Source organism: Talpa europaea, assembly GCF_964194135.1.
Source record: "Talpa europaea genome assembly, chromosome: 4".
Taxonomy (NCBI): Eukaryota; Metazoa; Chordata; class Mammalia; order Eulipotyphla; family Talpidae; genus Talpa; species Talpa europaea.
In genome coordinates, this window is record NC_140070.1 from 105,755,460 (window position 1) to 105,771,487 (window position 16,028).

The 16,028-nt window shown below is 37.3% G+C and overlaps 1 protein-coding gene across 3 annotated transcripts in view; it reads right to left on the reverse strand.

Annotated features, from left to right (window-relative positions):
- Nucleotides 1-1,185: 1,185 nt before the first annotated feature.
- The window catches only part of LRCH3 (leucine rich repeats and calponin homology domain containing 3), a gene marked incomplete at its 3' end in the record, with an annotated part of 97,840 nt that continues 82,997 nt past the window's right edge, over nt 1,186-16,028 (reverse strand). For 2 of the 3 annotated variants that reach the window (XM_084231566.1, XM_084231565.1), the window contains exons 19-21: nt 15,818-15,955; nt 8,829-8,906; nt 4,373-4,573 (exon numbers count right to left, since the gene is read on the reverse strand). In XM_084231566.1, the coding sequence (XP_084087692.1) occupies nt 4,373-4,573; nt 8,829-8,906; nt 15,818-15,955 (417 nt within the window). Of the gene's footprint in view, nt 1,312-4,372; nt 4,574-8,828; nt 8,907-15,817; nt 15,956-16,028 lie in introns of those variants that run through there. The other variant, XM_084231567.1, reaches the window with a different exon arrangement.

Genomic DNA, 16,028 nt, shown 5'->3' on the forward strand with positions numbered 1-16,028 from the left:
CAACCACAATTGAGTATATAAGGCACTAGTGGTGGAGCTGTATGAACTAGATGAAAAGACAACCAGCTATTTTTACGATGCCACAAGTGCTTTACACAGCAATGGAGATTGGCAGTTACCTGAAAAAGTTTAAGAAACTTTTTTTCTTTATTCTCCTTTATTTCTTTTGCTTCATTTTCATGTCTTCCATTACACTGTTGGGGAGCTGGAAGTGTGTCTGCCATGACTAGAAGGCATCTGCAGGTCTAGCTGTCTTGGGAGCAGCGTGGGAGCGGGGGGAATGGAGAGCTCAAAAGTCAAGGCAAAGATGCTGAGTAGCACAAGCCACCAGCCTAAAAATCCAGAAGCTTTATGTGGAGTGTTTGTGTATAATGTTTAGGTAATAGCAGGATGATACAGAGAATTATCCTCTGCAAAAAGAAGAGGAAGTGGTGATGGACTAGAGTTGGGGGAGGCCAAAAACACTGGCCTTAAACATAACAGTGACTGTTTCATTGATTAACCATGAAAACTCTAGGCCCTCTATATTATTTTTGTTTTGCCTTGTATATAACAGCTCATGTAGTCATAAGGAACTTTTGATTTTTAATGTGGCTGAAAAACAAAATGGGGTCATTACTCCCCCAAATCATACAATTATCAATCTTGAAACAGTAGTGTCTACTTCATGAAACACCTGTGTGTCTGTTACAAATGCAGATTCCCAGATCTTGCCCTGGGCCTGTTGAATGAGAATCTGTATTTGAACAAATGCTCCGGGATTTTCTAATGAACAATCAAATTTAGAAACCAGTGGACTCTATAGAGTCTTGAAAACAGGAAAGATCATAGCATATCTGTAACTTTAAATGAGATAAATATCTTGCTAAGAAGATATTCTTTCTCTTATGTGAAAAAAACCTACTCCTAGCAAAGCACAGCCAGCTTAGGCTTTGGTGTTGTGTTCTCAATGACAGAATGAAAGTTCATTTGCAAAAACCAACCGTGTCTTCATAAACAATTCAATGAAAATGGATATAATCTCCCCTAAAATGGAGAAATGAAGCAAAATATTCCTGTTAGGAATCATGGAAACAGTCCCTCTTAAGAACACATAAGAGCTTTGTTTAATCAGTGGTGGGCAGCAACAATCACATTGTCCTGTTCCTTGTTTTGGCCAGGCAACGCCCATGGTCCTGGGAGTCATCAAACAGCAGATAATTGGTGCTGCTGTTGCTTGGGTGGGGCAAGTTCCAGGAGGGCCTGGACCGTCACTGCAACCTGGCTCAAACCTTTCTCTTCTAAAATGTGGAGAGGCAAACATAATTGCTCCTGAAATGGACAACGTAACATAAAAACAAACAAAAGAGAAAATAGGATGAACATCACGAGAACTGAAAAAAAAAAAAAAAAAAAAAAAAGCACCCCTTCTTTCCCTCAAAAGAACCAACTGAGATAAGAAAAGTCGGTACCTGGAAAACTGACCTCTGTTTATAGAAGTTACACAGAGATGGTGTCTGACACTTACTGTCATTTTATTAACGCAACTGTAAGTACATACAGATCATTTTGAAAATTGGAAAATGGGCAAGTTACATACACTTATCCACACAACAGAGGAAAAATAGAATACTGTGAAGTGAAAGCAACATCCTTCATCCCTGATAAAATAGGAGCAGTACAGATCAGTAAAATAATGCAGGTGAAGGCAGAAAAAAGGTTTCAAATTACCAGGTGGCCCCAACCTGAAAGATATAACATGTAGGAGGCAGTGCTTTGGAAAGTACATACTGTAGGAAAGCAAGATGGTTTCATACCATAACTCAGACAGCATGCCAGAGAATGCTTGCCAGCTCGTTATAATCCTGATTGAGAAAACCAAGCTTCTTATACCAAGGAAGCATCATGGGGAGAAACTGAAATGTGCCCTTGAAATTTAGATGTTTGAGAAACTTTTCCCTATTTTGGGTAACTTGAAGGCCTGGTAAAAACTGGTTAAAAGCTGACTTACATAATTAAAAAACAAAGTATTTGAAAAAGTACTTCAAATCCTGGTGTTTAATAGAGTAAATTATGCTGGAGACTATGGCATTAGCTCATTCAGGAATATCTTATGTATTTAAAGTGTTCACATGTTTGTTTAAGAAAGTTAAGTACTTCTAACTTCTTAGTCTTGTTAATATGTTTGGTTAATCGTTTCTTATGAGAGAAAAAGGCATATTTTAAGATTAACAACTATCACTGGTTTTTCTTTTAAGACTATTCAGCAAGAAAAGAGATTGTTCTCATAAAGGACAGAAAAGTAAAATCCTGGTTCCACCAACATAGAGACTACACATTTGTTAAAGAAGATAACTGGGTTTTTCTTTGCTTTTCATTGGCATTTACCGTATTATTAGAGTTTTACAAAACCAGTTACAATAAAAAAAAATCTATTTTGAATAGTTATTGTACTTGTGCTGTACTTAATTACTTTTTGCTTAATACTTTGTATAAATACTTGAGTACCAAGGCAAACACTGCACTTGGAAAGCCTGCAGGGTGTTTTGCTCTCCAAAAAGACATTTTTTCCAAGGCGGGTTCCCTGATTTCTGTCCTCTCAGTAGGGCCCTGTGACTGTATGACTGTGGTTTAGATATTCCCTCAGAAGCGTCTGCTTTCCAGGTACACATTTACCTTCTAGCTGGCTTGGAGTATGCTATCTGTTCTGAAGACAACGCATAACTAATCCAAAATCACACATGAGACCATGTGTTTTTTATCAGATTTTTTTTAAAGGACAAAACTCCACAAAATTGAATGATCACTAACTCAGAGACATCTTAAAAACAAAACAAATCCTAACTCCCAAAACTCTGGAAGGCACTACTTCTTATAAATCTGAAGTGTGCAACAGTGTTCAATGTTTCGGCATTAACAATAAATAGCTTTTAAATGTGTTAAATACTGTCCCATTTATATGTAAGAATACCAAAACAATGAGACAGACCCTCAGATTGACTTCCACAAACAGGATATTATATTCCCTGCAATATCCCTTCCTATTTTACTTCAGTTGTCCAATTTTGTTAACAATCAGGAGATTCCTGGATGTCCAGAAACACTATGAGAACTAGAGTCTGAATGCAATTATAAAATGGTTTCAAGTGCTAAACCTAGCAGCTAATATACTTAGCATTCTGAAAGATACAAAAGTCACTGTATTGAGGAACAGAACAGACTACTGTCTAATACTTTTCCTGTTATTGTTTAGGTATAATCTCAACAGCCTACATAAATTAGAAGTTTACCCACTAAGATGGTTCAAATATATTAGAAATTATATTTCCAATTTTAAATTCTAAGTAGGATTCTAGAAATGAGACTCAGTTAAAGATAACCACTTGCCCCTGAAAGGTCAGTACCAGATCACTTTGCTTCTTGCTGTGTTCTATTTTGAATGTACACATAGGGCCAAGCCATCTATAGAATCTGCATGATCTTTGCACCAGATTTTCTGATCAAATTAAAATTACTGAGATTAAATGGCAAGGCCTTCTAAGTATCTAGACAGCAAATGCTTAGGTAGATCTGTGCCTATCAAGTACAAGGTTTTAGGGCACAGCTCAATGCAGTGATATGTGACCAGGTGCCCCAAACCAGAAAGGGCACAATCATTTTCCATATAAAGCTGTTGAAACTTGCAATATCAAGTTGTGTTAAAGCATGGAAGAATGGACAGAAGGGATTTTATTATGTCATTTGGAAATAAAGTTCTAAGTTATATTGTAAGAACAGGTTTAGGACTGTATTAATAGAAATGCTTCGGCACTTGTGATAAGAGAAACAAAGTCTTTTTTGATTGCTGCAATTTGCAGCAACATGGATGGAGCTGGAAGGGATCATGCTCAGAGAAATAAGCCAGAAAGAAAAAAAAAAAATACCGGATGGTCTCACTCATAGCAGGAATTTAGAAAACCTAAATAAGAGACCAGGAAAAAGACTAATAGTAATAAAGTAAAAATCAAAATCAACAAGCAACTATAAACCAGAGACACACTATGGTAGAGGTGAGGAGGGATTAGGGTCAAAATAAGGGAGTTGGGAATTGTATGGGGAATATAACCAATATGAAAATGCATACATTGTGCAAAAATGAAAAAAAAGAGTAATATATATATATATCTATGGAACAAAGTCACAGCCAGGAGAATGGACAAATGACTGGAAAGAAAAAAAAGCTTTTTTTTTTTAATCTTTGTTATCGTAAATGCTTACTAATGTAATGGGCTGAGCTGCTTATCTGGACATATGAGGAAAAAGAAAAAGCACATATGTAAATACTTCTGCATGAGAAACAAACCTCCTTTACCACAGGAATGAGGTGGAAAACCACTGGAAGGCAATCTTTCAGCTAGAGGGGAAAGATCCAGTAATAAAACATACAGAGAGTTAACATTAAAGTACAATAAAATGCCACAAAACCCAAAAGCTGAATAGATAGAGAGATAAAACTGGATTCTTCTGAATGTGCCCCAAGAGAAAGTAGTGTTTCAACAGTTCTTTTAACGCTGAGGTTTAGCTGAAGGATGTCGGAAGGGGAACAAAGATTGTCCTGTCCAAAGTGTGAGCAGGAAAGGAAAACAGAAAAACAAAGTCAGTGGATCAGATATACAGATTTGAGTACAGAATTCACTATGATCATCTCAATCATATTCAAAGAAACACATTCTGTAACATTTTTTACCATGATGAATGAAAATAAAATGCTGAAAAACAAAACTACTGAGAATTGATTCTCTATATGCTCAACCTGATCTTACTTCTGAATAGCAGAATGCAACTGGCTTATTGGGGACTAGTGTGAACAGTAAGGGTGCTGGCTCAGGTGGTTTGAGACCTGCGAGTAGTGAGATCTGCATAGGGCAGCCTTTATTGCCTCTCATCCTTCCCTATTAACAAATAAAGACTAGGTCAGAAAGTAAGGACAAAATCTGCTGATGTGCTAAGGAGAGAGGTGTTTTCAAGAGAAAGCCAGGTAAATCAAGACCATTCAAAGAATGAGGAAATCGGGTAATATACAACCTGCAAATCAGTCGAACTGAATGATTTGGTGTTACTCTAAAAACCAAGCCCATCTTATCCAAGTCCATTTTACCAATCTGTACAAAGTGAACCCAGAGCTGTAATGGGGGCCTCCAGTTCAGATTAAGAAATTAAATAAATATTACTGGACTTGATCACAGGAACACATTCTTTAACACCTAATTCTAATACAAAAGATACTGGACCCAACTGGAAACTGTTAACACTCATAGTTTTTGAATGTAACATATATTTTCATAAAGGCATAAGAAGAGAATACCCATATGCCCAATCTTACCAAAGGTTTTTAATAGCTAACCTACTCTTTAATGTTTCAATTATAATTTAACTTGTATAGTATTTTAAAAGTTATACTGAGAAGAAAACTTGTTCACCTTCATACTTATTTGCTGGACACAGAGCTTGACAAATATCTATTATATTAAGTTTTATGTCATACATTTTCAAAAGTGATTATATTGACATCCCTGATTCCCCCCCCCCAACTCCCCCTAGATCAAACAGAGCAGTGGCAGTGTTTGGGTAAGAGGTCAGCATGCACAGAAGTAGGGAAGAACAAAGGAAGAAGTTTCTTTTTCCTTCTGTGGCAGAGAGACCTGAAAACGCTAGTTTGAATCTATGAGTTTGTGTATTTATTCATTTTCCTTCATTTTGTTCTAGGCAAATGACTAACTTTTTAGCAGAAGTAGCAGCATAACAGGAACTCCTCTGAAAGTGGCAGTAGTGGTGGGACCACTGGTACAGATTTGGGTAAAGATAGAAAGGGAGAAGGAAAAGGTGGCATATGTGGAATGTCCATTTCCTCTTTCTGATGGGTGAGAGAAGAGGGATGTGCAAAGAACTGTAGTCTAACCACCTTGGAAAAATACCTAAACTTTAAAAATTCTATTTATTCTATTTTTGCATCTGCTCTCAAATAGGATCGAGCTGGTAGGAATGGGGTAGGCTGGCTCATAGTAACTACTGACTGGCAAATATTCAATTAAATGCATGTTGGATGGCACATTATTTTTGTGTTTTACTGATAGATGGGAGGTGCAGTCTGAAAGAATTCTAGTGTAGGGACTTGAAATCTGAGACAGATGGCTCTATAAAGTCCAGAATACAGAGAGAATGATTATAAACACTGGTAAATAATATTTTTAATAGGTTTATTGGAAATTAAATGTGTTAGCATGTATTGCTATATAAGGCCATTTTTAGCATTCTTCTCCTTAAGGATGCAGGGCCTCCTTTTAATCACTCTTACTTTTTCTCTGGTTCCTATTCCCTATTCTATTGTCTACATGTCACATTCTATTATTCAAAGACACTGCAGTATGGAACTGGGACAGCTACTGCACATGCTTGTATAATGTGGTGATTAGGTAGGATCATCTTCAGTAGGCAATAAATTAATGCCTACATAGGAACATTAAAACCTACTTGCTAATATGGAGAAAATGCATCTAATTTGTTTAGAAACATTATTAACGCTATCTTAATGGGTGTGTTTCTTAAAATATTGCTTTTCTCAATATTTTTTAAAAAAGGTTTGCTCTGAAAGAGATGATGAGCTTTTAGAAAACAATATGGTATAAAAATAAAAATTTGAATTTGTCCTCAAGAAAAAAAAGTCCTTGCTACTACTAAATATAAATTTCAGTTTAAAAAAATTGCTAAAGAATATTGTGAAAAATAAATAGCAGAATTGCCATCTACTTAATAAAAGTAGAAAAACCTGGGAATTCATGCTGGTGAATGCAGACACTCTATGGAGCTGGGCTCTTTCTATTCCACTTTTCAACATGTAAAAGAGCTGAAGAGAAGGTGCTTCACAGCACAACAAATGATGCTGTGACCTTCTCAACTCTTGATTAGTTTAGAGAGAGGGATGGTAAGCTGGGGAAAGGGAGCTGGGTCATGACAGCTATTAGGGTAAGCTATTGACTTCAAGGCTAACAGTAGTGGTGTTGAGTCTGGGGGCTGGCATCAAGTTTCTGACAGCTAATTAAGAAAGTACTAGAAAAAAGTTATATCTTTCTTCTTGAAAATATGTACTTCTTAGACTAGATATGGTGACAAGAACTGTAATGGTTGTGGATAAGCACCAAATGGCTCCACATGGCACCAAATAGTTACTTCTTTAAATTTATAAGTCATGTCATTAAAGATAATATTTCTTTAGAGTACTATATGTAGTTTTGAAAGGATAGTTAAATAAAAAGTATATGAAATTTATCTTCCTTAATCACATCTATAAAGAAAGTTAAACTATTTGTACTGTTAATAAAGTTATAACTGAGAAACCTGGAGGCACCTTGTATACTAAATGTCAAAATGTTAGAATTTAGTGGGAAAATTGGTGAAATCTGAATAAAAGCTGTAATTTAGTTAACAGTCTATCCCAGTGTGTGTTAGTTTGGATTATACACCATGTTTATGTAGACATTAATAGAAGACGGACTTGGGTGAAAAGTATACAGTAACTGTTATTTTTGCAATGTTTCTTTAAGTTTAAAAGTATTTCAAAGTAAACACTTTTTTAAAAAAGATTTATTTACTGGGCCTCCCCAGTGGCGCAGCAGTTGAGTGCTGGGTTGTGAAGCTGCCCACAGCCTCTGCAGCGCCGGTTCGATCCCCGGCCACCGGGCGAGGGTCCCACAATGCGCGCAGACCTCTCCTGCCGCCCAGTGCTCCCCTCAGCAATGTACTTTGTCAGTCAGCCTGCTCTGCTCCCCGATCTGGCTCTGGTGAATTCTCTCACCCTCCCGTGCTTCTGACTGTACCCAGTGCTTGTATAAATAAATGAAAAAATAAATCTTAAAAAAAAAAAGATTTATTTACTTATGCATACAAGAGCTGGGGTACAGGCCAGAGACGCAGCAGGGTGAGAGGGTTCACCAGAGACAGAGCGGGGAACAGTACAGGCAGACTGACTGAAATATACTGCTGAGGGGAGCAGCAGACAAAACAGGAGACATCTGCTTCACCATGTGGGTCGCTCCCTGACTGGCAGGGGATCAAACTCGTGCTGCAGAGGCTGCTGATTGCCTCATAGTGTGGTTTTTAACCTCTTGCACCACCAGGGAGGCCCCTCAAAGTTTTTAAAAGATTTATTTATTTATTTATACAAGCACTGGGTACAGTCAGAAGCACGGGAGGGTGAGCGAATTCACTAGAGCCAGAGCGGGGAGCAGAGCAGGCAGACCGATGAAATATACTGCTGAGGGGAGCAGCGGGCAGCAGGAGAGGTCTGCGCGCCATGTGGGACCCTTGCCCAGCCACAGGGGATCTAACTGGCGCTGCAGAGGCTGCGGGCAGCCAGCGCTCACCTGCTGCACCACCGGGGAGGCCTTGAAAGTAAACACTTTTTGAAAAGTATAATAAGCAGGTGTTAAAAATCTGAAGCCAATGAAAGCATTCTCAATCCAAGATACACTTATTTTGAAGCATACATTGTTGTGTGTGAAGTTGATATAAGTCAAACAGCAAGTGGCGATGCTTAGGAAAATATAAAAAAAACTTTTTGATTACTAAGCATTAATTACTTACTACATTTAAATTTGCATGTGTATGATTTCTTTGCTTGATCCTTGGAAGTTATTAAGGAAAAGTGCTCAAAAGTACACTGACTGAGTATAATAACAAAAAGTCATATTAGTAATTGTCAAATTAGCTCTGAGTTAGTCCTATAAGATTTTAGATACTTGAATTTCTGAAAGATTTTAGAAAACAATATCCAGGTGTATTTGGGTAACATAAAAAAATGACAGACTTATTACCTGAGGTACACCAATTTTTCTGCAAGCTTCTAAGAAATTCTCCACATTTCGCCTGCATTTTGCCATTGTTAATTTAGGCTGCAAAGGAAGAAAAATGTGATATTACTAGCAAAGTCTTAAAAATATTGCTAACTTTAAAAATACTCTTGCTAGTTGCTCTATAAATGTAATGCTATAGACCAGATGGTCAGCAAACATTTCCTTAATGGATCAGATAATGATAATAAGAGATTCACATGGTCTGTAGCAATTACTCAATTCTGCTAAGAACTTGAAATCAAAACAACGAAGCATGACTATGTCCCACTAAAACTTAATGGATCAGATAATAAGAGATTCATATGGTCTGTAGCAATTACTCAATTCTGCTAAGAACTTGAAATCAAAACAACTAAGCGTGACTATGTCCCACTAAAACTTTATTTACAAAAATTGGTGATGGCCTGTGGAGCATCGTTTGCTCCTTCCTACTTTAGTTTTAGATTTTTTAAAAAAGATTTTATTTATTAATTTTTGTGTAGAAGAACTGGGGTGTAGGCCAGAGGTACGGGGTTAGGGGAAAGTTATGAGAAAATTAACCAGAGACAGAGTGGGGATCAGAACTGGCAGATGTACTGAAATACACTGCTGAGGGGAACTGTAGGCGAGGCATGACAGGTCTGCTATTGTGGGTTAGCTACCAGGCTGGGGATTGAACTCAGGCATTGACTTTGATTTTTATAAGCAAAATGCTAAACAGAGAAATTTAGGGGGATAGAATGTTTTAAAATAATATACACTAAAGAAAATTTGGAGGAATGGCAAGAAAACCAATTACCCACAGCTCTCCCATTCAAATACAATCACTATGAACACTCTGGTTCATTTCATTTCCAATATGAAAGTTTTGTTTCAATTATATGCATAAACAAATATGTACTAAATATACTTATGCCCTAAATATCTATGTAAAATAGATATCTTTCTATGGGTAACAATAAAAAGAAATTTGAATGTCTTAAAAAACAAACAGGGCCTCCCTGGTGGCGCAGCAGGTTGAGCGCAGCCCTGTGAAGCTGTCTGCAGCCTCTGTAGCACGGGTTCGATTCCCGGCCGGCCAGGGAGATTCCTGCATGGCGTGGCAGACCTCTCCTGTCGCACCCGCTGCTCCCCTCAGCAGTGCTTTTGGTCTGTCTGCCTGTTCTGTTCCCCACTCTGTCTCTGGTGAATTCTTTCACCCTCCCACGCCTCTGGCCTGTACCCCCCAGCTATTGTTAAAGGAAAAATAAATCTTAAAAAAAAAAAAAAGAAAAACAAACAAACAAAAAACCAAAAAACCCCCCAAAACAAAACAAAAAAAAACAAAACAGCCTTTGTCCATAAATATGCTATAGATGCATCCTGTCTCCCACTTAATGGTAATATTAAAAAATTTGTTTGACTTTTGAATTTAAAGACATGTTAAGAACACAAGGAAATTATGAAAGTTTCCATAGAAAATTTCCCTATTACTAACTAGTAAGTTTGTTTCCTGAAAAGATCTCTAACTAGAAACACAAAATTATCACAAGACATAGGGAGATTTTGAAGTTTTTCAACTACTAGGTTATCATGGATTATATAGCAAGAAAGAAATACGAATCCCATTTCCCAAAATGATTACCAAATTCAATGGTTTAAATTAAATGGTTGGCTACCAACCAATCATTAAATGTTTAACCATCAGTCCTGAAAGCCTTAAGTTTGTAGGGAATCTGACCTAGAGCTTTTACATAGCAAAAAGATAAAAAAAAGCCTACTCTAAAATGAGAATTAGAAAGGTCTTACATGTGAATATATAGGTTTTCTTTAAAGATGGCATGTGATACTCTGTCACCAGAAGAGGGATAATAACATAAATACATAATAGTGCATGGAGGATACAATCTTGGTCTCAAAAAGGTGGCAGGGGCTAGGATTTGCTTTCTGATAAAAGATAAAAAGGCAACAAGTGGGATGAAAGGAAAATGTTTTAAATTTCAAGTTGAAAAACTTTCAAAAAGGTCCAGAAAGAGAACAGGAGTTAGGTTTCTATAGAAAACATACTCTTTTGCCTATACCAAGTTCCTCTATACTTGACATAAAATAGTTTTTAAAAGAGTGAACATAAATGGGAGAATCATGATCTTAACACAAAGAGAAAAACAATCATGAAGGTTCACACTGCCCAGTTCACCCTGGGGTAGGGTTCTTTCTCTTCTGTTTTTCACAGATGAAAAAGCAGGTTGTTCACTGGACAAGTAGTGCTATGTATGGTCTTCTCTCTCAACTTCTGGCTAGTTAAGAGGGATATAAGGTGAACTGAGGCATAGGAAAAATATTATTGTGGTAAAAGCTAGTGGGACAAGGAGTTAACTTTAAGAGAAGATGGCAAATTAAAAAACACAGAACAACTGCTTTTCATAGGAGAATTTTCCATTGGCTTGAAATTCTCTCACCACACACCAGTTTCCCTTTCTATCTCCTGGAAAAGGGAAGCAGAAACAATGACTTTTATACATACATATACACACACACACATATATGGATATATATGTATATATTTATTATGTATGAACCTTGGCTGAGCAAACCAGGATCCTGATCTGAGTTTGAGGGAGAAAGCTGGGTATATGCACTGGGGCACTATGGGTGAGAGATTCCAGCAAAAGAAGGGGGCCTGGGCATTTTGTTCTATTAAAAAAAAGGAACTCTAAAAAAAAAAAAGCAAACATTGTTTAAAAATGAACAATGATGTAAAATATATATAAATAAAAAAAGGAACTCTAATTTCCCAAAACTCTACTGTTCAAACACCAACATCTATGAAAGTAAGTCTGACTGCATAGGTAGAAATAAGTCTGACTGCACAAGCAGAAAAACAACCAGTAGGGTGCAAAAAGAAAGGAAAAAAAGATAAAGTTCATGTTGTTCAAGTTAAAATTTGGTTTAGGAGTTACCAGATCTCAAACAAAAAGAAAAGAAGGTTCAGAATTATGAGCATAGTGTGTAACTCAGCATTAGCTCTCTGAGGACTACAAGTACCCCAAGGGGGAAAATAAAACATTTCCTTTGAAATTTACCTGCAAAGGGTAGATTTCTGAGTGATGAAAGGGAATGGGAGCAGGGACCAAGTAACTCCCTCCCTTAGTATTTATTTAAATTCCAGGGATATAAGTCAATGTTTCATAATTGGGATCCAACTCCTTACAGATTGATGAAAACTGTGAATCTATTCTGGAGAAGAATGCAGATGCACACAATCCTAAAGCATTCACAGAGCCTCAGAAGCACTAGCAGTGCATGAATCCTAGGCTACAAACCTCTGTTCTGTATCTGCCCAAAGGAATCACAAGTCAGAAGACCCAAGGGTGTATAAGCTTCAGCCCTCTGGAGTGCAGAAGGACTCATAATTTTGCCTTAAATCAAATCTCACAGGAATTTGCTATCCTCAAAATTTCAGATGACATAATAAATAGTTTTGGATAGTCATGTATATAGATGTATATAGACTGTTGTATTTCTAGCCTGAACTAAGCAAGAAATCGTATGCAGGTTTTAGGGAAGAAAGTAATTTCCACAAGAGCATAATCTACACTGAAAGGAACAACAAGTAATTTTAAGTAATTCTGCTATTTTGGATATGTGAAATGATTTATAATTTTTCAGGCCTATAATCTAATTGTTAAAAACACACATGCCTTTCTGAATTTCTTTTAAAATGCTTAGATATACGACTTACCCTTATAATGACAGATCATTTTGTGAATTGTGAGAAAAATCATGCTTCATATAATACATCACGAAAATGTTTATGAAGTTACACTTAGAATTCTAATTAGCTGATTATCAAAGAACTGTAACAAATCATATGCATTATGTTAGCCACAAAGAACTACTGTGAATTTTCATTTGAATTTGCTTTCAATTTTATATGCTCATCACAAAAATTTTCTAAAAAAGTAAGTTATAAAGCTGTGTGATCAAAAGAACAAGTAAAGAGATAGAGAAGTCAGAGAATAATTCATATGAAGGAAAAATAGATATAAATACTTATACTGAAATCTAGTAATGTAACAAAAACCCCATGAAAGCAATATTGACTTATTTATGATCTGGTTCACTCAAAGGCCATTTACTCACCCCTAAAGGCTGTAATTTGGGAAGTTTTATTTATCTATGTATTTCTGCTTAATTTTACAGGTCATTTATTAACCAAAAAGATTCCCTCTTAAAACAATTTTCATTAGGCCTTCTAGCTTTTAAGTTAAGTTTCCAGGATACCATTTCATAAAAGACCCCCTTTATTTATTTATTTTTTTGAAGAGGCATTAATGGTCTTAAGAGAGTGGACTCTCTGTAACTCATCTCTGTATCTTCTGATCCTGGGAAAATGCCTGGTGTATTGACAGATGCTCTATAAACATGAGTAAGGTTTGTGGTTGATTTTGCTAACCAGTTTAAAGTGCTCCAATCTCAAGTTTGTTTTTTTTTTTAATATATTTTGACTTTTTTTTTTTAAAGATTTATTTATTTATACAAGAACCGGGTTACAGGCCAGATGTGTGGGAGGGTGAAAGGATTCACCAGAGACAGAGCGGGGAACAGAACAGGCAGATCTACTGAAATGCACTGCTGAGGGGAGCAGTGGAGAGACAGGAGAGGCCTGCTGTGCCATGTGGGATTCTCCCTGGCTGGCCGGGATCGAACCCGTGCTGCAGAGGCTGCAGACAGCTTCACAGTGCGGTGCTCAACCGCCTGAGCCACCAGGGAGGCCCTCTAATCTCAAGTTATACCCATCATTTCTTTGACTAATGAGAAGGTCCATGTGTTTTATTTCTCAAAGTGGTTAAAATTTGTTAAGTAGTTTTATTTTCCCTTTATGTATTTTACATTCTTAAACAGAACAAACTGTATGTTCTGCTGATCAAGGTAAAGAAACTCACTCATCCTTACTCTCAAATTTCACTGTCTTCATTAACTCCTGTCACTTCCTAAGTATCCCCCTGGAAATGAGAATGACAGGTTTGTCCTTTTTTTTCTTAACTCATTTTGTTAGAAACTGTGCAGAATGCAAAGTGTGAGTAACTCCTTTCCTTACTGGCATTGCCAAACAGCAATTTAATTCCTATTTTGTTAATCAATTTAGGATCAAAACAAAGTATCTGCTAAAAAACAAATGACCCCAAAATGAGATAAAGGCACACCTTTTGGAAAGGTTAGACACTGCCTAAACACGTTACAAATGCACATTTCAGAGTCATCAAAAGAGGGCGACACAATGATTGAATAATAAAATGCGCAGTGGGAACCCTGATTATACTCTGGTTGTGTATATGTGTGTTCTGGGGAGGGAAGAGGAGGGAAGCAGTTATGAAAGATATTCTTGGAACAACTGGGAAAATTGGCATATAGCTCATGGATGCTACTGGTGCCTCATGCGGTGTTATTCATCCAGCCTGTGTATCTATCCTCACCTTTTTTTTTTTTAAAGATTAAAAAAAAAATTATTTATTTTATACAAGAACCAGGGTACAGGCCAGATGTGTGGGAGGGTGAGAGGATTCACCAGAGACAGAGCAGGAAACAGAACAGGCAGACTGATGAAATACACTGCTGAGGGGAGCAGCAGGCAAGTCAGGAGAGGTCTGCCGTGCCATGTGGGACCCTTGCAGGCCAGCCGGGATTGAACCAGCACTGCAGAGGCTGCGGACAGCTTCACAGAGCTGAGCTCATCCGCCTGCGCTACCAGGGGAGGTCCCACCCTCGCCTTTTAACCCCAACTTCCTGCTGGCTGCTAATGGATCACAGCTATCCCGTTTTTGGTTTCAGCCTGATCCTATGGAGAGAATTGGAGTGCGAATCACACCACACTCCCACCTTGAGGCAGGAGGTATCAGCCCCCACATCATTCTGTCCCTGGCTGTGGGTAAGGGGAAGTGCAAGGTGGCCTAGGGGTAAAGTGTTATGACAGCTGCAATTTTTAAATGGTACAGTTAAAATATACAAACATACACAAATAGAGACAAAGCTAGATAGCAAATGTGATGAGTATCAGACCTAGGTGGAAGCTTTATGAGTGTTTCTAACCTAAATCATATAAAATGTTGTAAACCAATGTTAATAAATAAAAATAATTAAAAGTGTGTTATTCTTTCAATTTTTCTAAAGATTTGAAAATATTCATAATAAACAAATTTGAAAGAGAAAAAAAATAATTCTGTCAACCCAAAAGTTTCCTTTTTTGGGGTGCCATCCAGTTACCAACATCCAGATCTAACCAGCAGTATAAAGAGAATCTGCCAGTCATCTGGACTGATTTTTCTCCCCCATTATCTACCTGAGGTTGGTAACTAAACCATGTCAATTCCATGTCCCAAATAGCCAGCAATCTCAACTGCAATTATTATCATATTATTTCCCTCAAATTGCTTCAGTATTTCCTCACTGTCTCTACTCAGATAAAATTTTAACTCTGACATGGTACCATGAGGCTCTTGTCACAAGGCCCTTGGCTTACCACTCTAGCTACATTCCCTACTCTTTGCACCCAGTCCTTAAGTATTAAAAACTTAAGAATTCCTATTCTGAGCAATTTAAGAATTTCTTAAATATGCCATATTTTTCTTAGCTTTTCAATCTAGGAATACTATGTTTGGAATGCCTTCTCTCTCTGTGTTGTTGGCAGATTCCTAGCCACACTTTAAGAATTAGTTCAAATTTCACTTTTTCTGGAAGGGTTTTCCTGGACACCCAGGGAAAGATAAGTGTATTTTTTGTATTTCTGTAACATACCCTTACACAACTGTCTCATAACACTCATCACACTGCTATAAGTTACTGTTTACATGCCCATTTTTTCTCTAGTAGAAGTGAGACCTGAGAAGGCAGGAAGTGAACTTTCAGTCTCCCAAGCATTCTGTACAATGCATGCCACTGGATTTAACAAATGTCTGATGAACAGCCAACATTCTTTAGCATTGTAAGCTTACTACAGCTGGTGAGGGAACGTGAATGCTTGGGACAGATCGAGGCCGCACATGATTAGCCAAATGGCAAAGAACAACGCCATCAGTTAGAGCTGCTCCAAGGTCACAAGGCAGAGATACTTTCAACCGGTATTCAATATGCTGAAAGGAAAGGAAAATGGGCAACATTAATTGAGTTGCTGACACATAGGACATAATGAATTTATAATGGAAT